This window comes from Vombatus ursinus, unplaced genomic scaffold (genome assembly GCF_900497805.2).
Source record: "Vombatus ursinus unplaced genomic scaffold, bare-nosed wombat genome assembly UNPS02014448.1, whole genome shotgun sequence".
Classification (NCBI taxonomy): Eukaryota; Metazoa; Chordata; class Mammalia; order Diprotodontia; family Vombatidae; genus Vombatus; species Vombatus ursinus.
Window position 1 is genome coordinate 242,444 of NW_020954226.1, and position 9,702 is coordinate 252,145.

The following is a 9,702-nucleotide window of genomic DNA, read 5'->3' on the forward strand; positions in this document are numbered from 1 at the left end:
TGGATATCCAGTTGGAGATGTCTACAAGGCAGTTGAAGATGCAAGATTAGAGGCCAACATAGAAGTTGAGGGAGGAAAGATATATTTGAGAATCATCATCATAGAGACAGTAATTAAATCTATAGAAATTGATAAAAACACCAAATAAAGTGGTATAGAGGGAGAAGAGAAAAGGTCCCAAGACAGAACCCTGTGTGTGCTTAGCAAAATGCTTGGCACATAGAAGGCACTTAATAAATGCTTGTTGACTTAACTTGACTGTTCACTTAGTAGCACATAACATGATCAAGGAGGGATTCCTGAGTTCAGTCAGTATACAGCAGACTAAAATTGTAAAACCCCTGTTTAAATGGCCCATAGTCAACTAGAATTTTTTAATAATTCCACCCAAATCACCATCCAATTCAATACACAGAGTCCTCAGGAGTAATTGCTGAACAGGTTTATTTACTATAAAAAGAGAAGCCTCTTAGAAAGAAAGCATAAGATCCTCAGGACAGAAATATGGTAGACATCACTTCCTTGAATAAAAAGAAGAAAGTGAAAGAATCAAATGGTATCCTTGATTTTCAGTATATTAGTGATTTCAGAATGGAAACTGCCATATCTTCTGCCATTCTGAGAGGTGATCTTGGAGGGGGATAGCTTCATCTGCTTTCCCTGTAAATAATTAAAGGTGATAAAGTTACAAATTACTTAGGTGGGCAAAAGGGAATGTGCTAAGAGATGTCAACTTTTTACCTGGGACACAACTAGTCATATAACACACTTGGCAGGGTTTAGTTATTTCCTCCCACCAGTTAAAAGAATTAGACCATTGCAATTGAAGCCAAGAAACTTATTCCACATATTTTGCATGAAATAGGGGAAAATTGCTGCTCACACATTTGGCCAGAGGAAAGAAAACTGATTCCCTTCTTCCCCCCTTCTCTGCCCACTTCATGTCCTCTCTTTCTGAACATAGCAAACACAAAAGTATTGGTCCCTATCCTTCAGAGTGTTATATTGCATAGCTGAGAGCAGAGTACAATTGGAAACAAAATCATGCAACAGTCTAAAGGGTAGAGTGTTTCAGTGGGAAAACACCCCTGAGTAGAAAGTCAGAGGACTTGAGCTCTAGTCCTGATTCTCACACTATATAATGTTGGGAATGTCCATTCCTTTCTTTGGGCCTCAGTTTTCCCCATCTGTAAAAGAAGAGGTTGTGTTAGGTGATTCCTAGGGTCTCTTCTATAACTTAGAAGATGTGATTGTCTTCGACCTCGCTTTCACAAGGCATTCCCTGTCCCAGCAGAAGACTTGAGTTTGCTGACTTTCCATGGCAAGGAAGTGACCATGTCAAGATTGATTAAAATATTGCTATGTGAAGACCATGCCCAAAAGAGGCAAAACTAGTCTGTGGATTTTAGGACTGACAGGGCAAGTCCTCTAAATCTATTCAGGCCTAACTCCTCCAGACAGGCCATGAAGACATGGAAAATCTTGTTACAAACATGGACCCTTTACCTTCCAAGGAACAGGGGAAAGTCTTTACCACACAGTTATAGGGATCTACACATGCTGAAATCTCATAAATGTAGAAGGCTATAGAAAAGAATAAGACAAAGCATTTTCCCAAAGGAAAGAAGTGGAACACTAACTTACCTAAACACGGCACATATCTGTGGAAGGAAAAAGAAATGCTTGAGTGACATCATTTGGTGAAAAAAGAAATTGCCTTTGGGAGTAAAATCACTACAACTGAAACCAGATAGCAAAATTTACTCTTTCAAAATTCTCTCATCTTTGAATAACCCAGAGACAGCTTCCTCTGATAGCCCCAGACACACTCCCCACCCATGAGCAGAAGAAAAAATTTTGATAAGTATCACTGAAGCTTTTCCTGATTAAGATAAAACAGCAAAATGATTGATCGTTGCTGTTGGTAGGTATAGTAATGAAAGAACTGTATTCTAATAGGGATAGAGATCACTGACCTTGCCTTTCTGGGTTACGTTTTATACTGGCTCATATTCATTCACAGATAAGTCAGAGAGGATCTTGAGGGTATATAAGATGACTAATCAAAAGTAAAGTAGTTCTCTATAACAGAAAGCTTTGATCTTTTTGCTTATTAGAGACTAGTAAGAACCATTTCAATTCATTCTGCCTTCAGGTATCTATTTTCTGAACATTGAGCTAAGATCTAAGAAACCTACCTCTGGTACGGACTTCAATCACTGTATAGGGCATAGTCAAAGTCCTGAGAATTTTCTTGAATTCTTCCATGCCTTTGCTGTCCTTCTCTATTCTTCTGACTGTAGAGTTAAAAAATATAAGTCATTTTATTGATTTTTCTAAGACCTTGATGAGCATGCAGAGAAAATATGTTCCCATATGAAGAACTTGTTAGGTCACACATACCAGCCTACACACCAGAATCTCTATGATCCACATTCAGGTTATCAAGAAACTGGTCTATTATTGTTATTATTAATAGTGTAGTGGTAATCACAATAGTAGTAGTAATAGTACTCATTTGCCTAGCATGTTGACATTTTTAAAGAAATTTCACATATATAGCCTCATTTAGGCAAATCAGTGGAGGGAAAATCAGTCAAATTATTTGACTGAGTCATTTGGTTTATTCAATCATACTGGTTAATAAAGTAACATGAAAGTGCAGACTTCACACAAGCACACATGTGCATGCTTTTTTATACTGTGTGTTTAAAATTATATCTGTTCCCCACTTTGCCACCCTTGATACACATTGGTCATTATTTGACCCTATTGGTCATTATTTAAACTGTAATCCAGGTGGGATAAAGTTATGTAAAAGGCTTTGTAGCCCTTAAAGTTCTCTGTAAGTGTCAGTCATTTCTATTAATACTAATTCAGAATTAGACTTGGCACAGAAATTCGTTATATCCTTGACCCAATTACTATAACATGTTATTAATTATCTACTTCACAAACTACTTCAAGAACCTGTGGTTTTGTACTTCTCCACCAAAGCAAATTATAATCCGTTAACTAGGGAATATTTTTGGAGAGTTACTGAGACTGAAAAAATCATCACCCTCCAGCCAGCATGATGATGCACCTCTCTGAACTTAGCTAGCCAGGATAACATAGTCTATCATTGGACCTTTCTATACTCATAACCTTTCCAATTTTGGTAAGGCTTGCCAGAGTTCATGTTCCAAGCAGAGTCACAAGCCATGGTTACTTCACATCATGATGAGAAATCAAAAATAAGATTCTCTCACTTATGTGAACTGATACTGAGTGAAGTGAGCAGAACCAGGAAAACACTGTACACAGTAACAGGAACATTGTGCAATGATCAACTTTAATAGTCTTAGCTCTTCTCAGCATTACTAAGATCCAAGACAACTCCAAAAGACTCATGATGGAAAGAACTATGGAGTCTGAATGCAGATCGAAGCATACTATTTTCTCTTTTTTTGTTGTTTGTTTGTTTGTTTGTTTTTTGTTTCTCCTTCCTCATGTTTTCCCTTTGGTTCTAATTCTTTACAACATGACTAATGTGGAAATATGTTTAATATGATTGTACAAGTATAGGTTATATCAGATTGCACACCATCTTGAGGAGGGGGAGCGGAGGAAGAAGGAGAAAATTTAGAACTCACAATCTTAGAGAAGTGAATGTTGAAAACTAAAAACAAATAAATAAAAAATTTAAAAAATAAAATATGTTGAAACCATTCTTGAGACTTGATTATCTAGAGGACTAAAGGCTCAGGTTATTGACATCAGTTCTGGATCACAAGAGAACAAAACAGTCAAGAATAATTCCACACATACTATGATGTTTGGCTAGTGAGTCACAATAGGCCACTCAGGCCACTTACTTCTTGTTGTTCAGTCATTTAAGTCATGTCTGACTCTTTGTGATCCCATTTGCAGTTTTCTTATCAAAGACACTGGACTGGTTTGCCATTACCTTCTCCAGCTAATTTTACAGATGAAGAAACTGAGGCAAACCAGTTTAAATGACTTGCCCAGGTTAGTAAAAGCCTGAGGCCAGATTTGAACTCAGGAAGATGAGTCTGCCTGACTCCAGGTCTGGCACTTTGTCCACTGCAACACCTAGCTGGCCTGCATAAACATATACATACATATGTATGCATATATATTATTTATTGTACATATTAAATATGTATATGTACTTAGACACTTTAGGGGGAGAAAGAAAGAGAAATATGTAGGTTCAATTTATATTAGTTGTGTTGACTAGATGATTATTAATCTTCTGATTCCCACAGGACCCTAATCTGGTCCCCAGAACTTCAGACAGTTCTACAATTGCTGCTAGTGCCTTACCTCTGAGAGCACCTTTTATCTATTCTGTATTTACATAATGGTTTGCATGTTGTCTTTCCCATTTGAATGTGAACTCTTTGAAGGAAAGAACTGTTTTTGCCTTTCTTTGTATCCCCAGTCCTTAGCACAGTGCCTGGCACATAGTATATGCTTAATAAATGCTCAGACTGGCTGTTCACTGATTAGTTTCTTGATAATGTGTGTTATTAATGATGATCTGTTGTCATATCTCATGCAAACTTCTAATGAATAAGATACATACCATAGTGAGCACATTCCATTCTCTTCTGGGAATTGATGTTCTCCAAGCAAAAGAGGATGTAGTTGTCATAATCAGTTTCCATCACAGAGAATGTGTATGAGGCAGACTCTGAAGGAACTAGGACAGAAGCCATAAGGAAAAGTCTAAATTCTCTTCCCAAATTGGAAGCAATCTGAAATATCTGGGATGCTAATCAATCTAACTTTCCCCCATCAAGTCCACGAGGGTAAAGAATACCTCACTGAGGGTTACAAAGGAAAACTTTTTGGTTCTTACACTCTGTATTCCCTCTCTCCTGCCCTCTCCTTAGCTTGCAGTTCCCATATTTGCTGTTAATTCAACAATGCCTCCTAACTTGCTTAAGGCATACCTAACCCAGAAATTAGAACCCAGAAGCAAATGCTACATGACTGAGTCTATCCCTCAGTACTCCACATCTCAGCCTTCTAGGTCAGTGTTCCCAAGCTTTGAAATCATTACCTTCAATAGATCCTTATTTCATAATATTTTGATCTGGAAGGAACCTTTAGTGGTTGTCCAGTCCAGTCTTATCATTTCATAGATAATGAAACTAGGGCTTACACAAGGGAAATGACTCTCCTAAGGTACAGGAATTAAGTAACAGGTCAGGAAAACAAACAGAATTCCTCAGAGTCTGAATCTCCTGAAAAATTCTTTCTACTACATATACTACTATGATTATACATATACTACTATACTTAGAATAACATCACAGATAAATAAGTAAATATCACTGCTCTATCAAGAAAGAACCTCAATGTTTTATTTCCCAGCTATGTTCTGAGAAAAACCTGTTCACATTTTAGATTTGGAATCAAGTTCTACATTTGAAATCAAAGTCCAATAATTAATACAAGGACCCCTCCCCCATATTTTCCACAGATCATCTTTTACCTTTCTATTTATAAAAGCAAGCTCCCCTTCATTCTCTACCTCATCCCCAACCCCAACATACACCAAGACAATGAGACCTTTATGTGGCCAGTCATACCATCTGCTCACCTTCCTAACTTTATTGGTTACTACTTCAAGAAATTTTTTTCTTATACTTTAAAAAGAGTTTAATATGTCAATTTAAATTGACATAGCACTACCATTTCTCTTTACCTTATTAAAATTACCTTATTATCGGTATAGATTTAAATCTTGGCCTCTCAGAAAAAAAGAGTAAGAAAGAGCCTTCTTCATCTTTTGTTGAGTATAGGGGAGTATGCTTCCTTTCTGGACCACACGTAAATAGGGGCAGTATAAGCAGAATCTGGAACCATGACTTGGTGATACCTACTGTAGATCTCAAACTCAGCGGGTTTCTCAGTTTTCTTTAGAAGAAACTTCTTCTCAACACACCTGTCAGTCCTGAAAAGCCAATCAGTTTTGTCAGTCTTTTCTCAAACCTCACTTTTTATGAACCAAATACTGGACTCAAGAGGGAAAATAACAAGGGTAGTTTGGAGAGCTCATACCACACTCAAACCAATTAGGAAACAAGGAAAATCTGAGAGGGTCTCCAGTTCTTTTCATCACCCAGAAGCAAATGGCCAGTTAATTTCTTGATCAAATCAATTCCATTCAGCACACATTTATTAAGGTTTTATTATTCACAAAGCACTGTACCTAGTGCTTTGACTGAATTCAACTTTTCTTGATAAATAAAATGATAGTCCATTAAGTCAGAAAACTGTGTATGTATAAATAGCAGCTTAATGAAAAAAACAAATCATTTGAAGCAGTAATTTGACACCCTGAAAAGCAAACCATCAAGTGATTTACTGGATGTGGGAGACTCTATAGCTTTAGGGGATGCAGTTTCAGGACATAAAGTTCCTCACTTCCTTCCTAGGCACAGTCTTCCAGCTTTGAAAGTAAATTTCCAAATCTGAAGGTGCCAAGACCACGCCCGCAGTTTCAGGACCATTTCCTTTGTTTGTTTGTTTGTTTGTTTTTGCTGCCTGGAGAAGTCAAGCTCCAATTCCTGAATCCTACCAGTTTTAGCCAAATGGCTCCTTGCACTGATTTCTTTTTAGTCCACATAAAGTTCTAGAAGTTAAATTGCCGTCCTTATTGAGACAGTAATGAAACACCAACTCCACCATTTACATTCTGGTGCTTTTCATCATTTAGACAAGGATCAGCGGTTGTGTCAAAGACTCAGGAAGGGGCTACTAAAACCCTATTTAGGGAACAAGCCTTGATCAACTTAGGACCAAATTTTACTTTAGTAGTCTGTTCCATGGTCTCCGCCCTTCACAGCCTTTGCTGCTAAAAGCAAGGCATAGTTTCCAACACCACCCCAAAACATACTTGTTCAGCCCCTCTTCTTCAAAATTTCCCTCAAAGCTATAATTCTCTGTTCCCTGATTACTTTCTTTGGTCATCATAGGAGGCTGTGATACTTACTTCTTTAACACAACCAATTCCAAATTGCGTTCAGGAGTCAGGTTCACTTCCTTAATGTCCATGTCCAACAAGGGGATTGAGAATTCCATGGCCCTTACTTCTTGTCTGAGATACCACGGCCCTACAAGCTACAGAGAATATACTTGTGAAACTCTGTGTCAGGGTTCCTAGGCATAGCTGACCTCTTTCCTACTCCCCCCTGCCATATCCTTCACCAGCCCTGAAGACTTTTAACTCCAACGTTCATGTCATTGGCCTGAGTCTAAAAGAATTAATGCTAGAAAGAGGGAGGCTCCAATTAACTCTGATCCAAGTCAGGTATATACCAGGGAAGTTCTATCCCCTTTGATTTATAGAATCAACCCATCTAAGAACATCCCAGTTGTTTTAACTCTGTTGAGCAATCTCTTCTATAATATCCAATAATTTATGCAACAGGAAAAGGATATGTGCTAATCATGTAAGAAAGTGAGGGATAAGAAAAATGTTGCACAAGGACCCACAAATCATAAAAAGGCCCAGAGGGAGGCCCCCAGCATACACTGGAGAAATCTCCCATGGAAATCCTATGAGAGAATACGGAACAAGAATAATGTAAGATGAGAAAGCAGAGATGGGCTGTGATGATGGAAGGAATTCCTACATCAATCACAGATCTACTAAGTATTGGAGAATTGTAAATATCTTAAAGTTTATGTGGTACCAAACTTGCTGGAACATTGCTATTGTCATGGAATAATTTTGGGGAGAAATATGCAAATATTCATATGTCTTACACAATAAAACAAAGGAGAAGAAGTAAAAGAAAAGGTGAGCTTCCAAGTGTGGAAAACAATGAGGTTGTTGAAAAGAGAACTCTGTGGCCCCTTCTAAGCTGCCATCAGAGAAGCTTTTCAACCCCAGTTGCATCACAACTGTGGCACAGACAAGAATGAACTTCTCTGAATGGCACAGGCAAGAAGGAAAACTGCTCTTCCGAAAAAATAGTCCCATTCATACAAAACTGTTTCAATGGCTTTAGAAAGCAAATGACTTGACTTGGGAGAAGTCACATATTCAAGAATCCCTGGGCCTAGTCTAAAGGCTTACTGTTATAGAAAGGGGCAAAGAAGAGTAGCCTATGGGGAAGAATGACAGAAAAAAAAGAGAGTTAAAAAGTGGGAATAATAAAAGGGAAAAAAGTTCCCGGTGGTATGAGCCCCTGTTGTAGGGACATAATTGTAATTCTCCCAAGGACAACTGCCATTTCTGTGGTGTGTACTTTTTCCCCCGGTAATCAGTGCTACCTGTAAGGAGAGTGTCTCTAAACATGCTCTTACCTCCCAATTCTAGAATACTCACTCCACAGATAGAGGAAAGCTCTTTATAAAATGCCTTAAAACCATCTTAGAAAGTGGGAACTCTTCTTTAACCAAGATTCTTTTAAGTCAAATTCTAGCTGGGAAGTAAAATCACCAATTGAAGTAAAAAGTACCCCCAAAATGAAATGGAAAGACTATCACAGAATCACAGAAATATATAATCTTGAATTTGGAAGAGAATTCAGAGGCTAACACAGACAGATACAAGATACCCCTCAAGTGGTCATTGGGCTTTCATTTGAAGATTACCAGGGACAAGCAGCTCACTACCTCCAGAAGCAGTTCATTGTATGGAATGCATGGAATACATTGTAACTGTAAGGAAGTTTTTCCTTACATCAAGCCTAAATTTGGCTCTAAAGGGTAGGGAAGGGATAAATCCCTATAATAGACAAAAGAATCATTGACCTCATACTCCAGAAGCATTATTCCCTAGAAATCTGATTCACCCTGTCACCCTAATGCCTGGCCCAGACCATCTCACTCAAACCTACCTTCACCTTCTCTTACCTTTTCAACCACTAAATCTTTCTTGGAGCGGATGTTTTCAATAGCCTGGATGGCGCCAATGAGGGCCAATCCAACAGTGAGCAGAAGGAATTTCATGATGACAGTTGTTGGATCTCACTTCTTTGAGGTCTGGAGAGAGTGATGATAGATGAGTCACCTCAGCAGAGCCTTATTTATAGAACAGGAGCTTGGGTTGCCCCATGTACCAGGGCAGTACCGCCCTACTCACCCACGAACCTTATTCCTTGAAGCCCAAATGGTCCAGCTGGCAAGGCTTAGATGGTATTGTCACCCAGGAAAACAAAAGTTCCTTCCAAAGAGAATGACACTCATTTTCCTTTAAGTCCCTAACAGGAAAGAGATTCCATGGTCAGAGCTGGCAGAATGGAATTCACAGTCTTACAGAATGAATCTCTGATCAATTCTTGGTAGATGTACTAGAGGGGGGTTGGAGATGGGTGCCAGGCTGGCAGAAAATTACAACTACATTTCTATGAGTTCTAGTATTGTGAAATACAGTATAAATGATGAGGGGGAGAGAGACAGAGACAGAGACAGAGAGAGAGAGACAGAGAGAGAGACAGAGAGAGAGACAGAGAGAGAGAGTTCTTAGAGAGATGCCCCAAACAAGAACAAGGAAGGCATACTCCAGCAGCCAACCAGTGTTCCTAAGAAACACGTTATTTCACCGCTGCCAAAATCTTTTGGCTTTCATCCTGAGAGATCTGACCCAGGTCTCTATATGCAATTGCATTGTGCAATAACGCAACATATAATTGAGGAGAAACACAAGGGACACACACCATCCTCTTCATTAAGTCA

General features: G+C 38.6%; 1 protein-coding gene across 1 annotated transcript; it reads right to left on the minus strand.

Annotated features, from left to right (window-relative positions):
* Positions 1 to 532: 532 nt before the first annotated feature.
* On the minus strand, positions 533 to 8,976 carry LOC114042413 (beta-lactoglobulin-like). The gene is made up of 6 exons (XM_027861102.1): positions 8,881 to 8,976; positions 7,010 to 7,137; positions 5,898 to 5,968; positions 4,592 to 4,708; positions 2,199 to 2,297; positions 533 to 660 (listed from the first exon to the last, which is right to left on the minus strand). The coding sequence occupies exons 1-6, from the start codon at positions 8,974 to 8,976 to the stop codon at positions 587 to 589; spliced, it is 585 nt and encodes a 194-aa protein (XP_027716903.1). The 3' UTR covers positions 533 to 586.
* Positions 8,977 to 9,702: the final 726 nt, after the last annotated feature.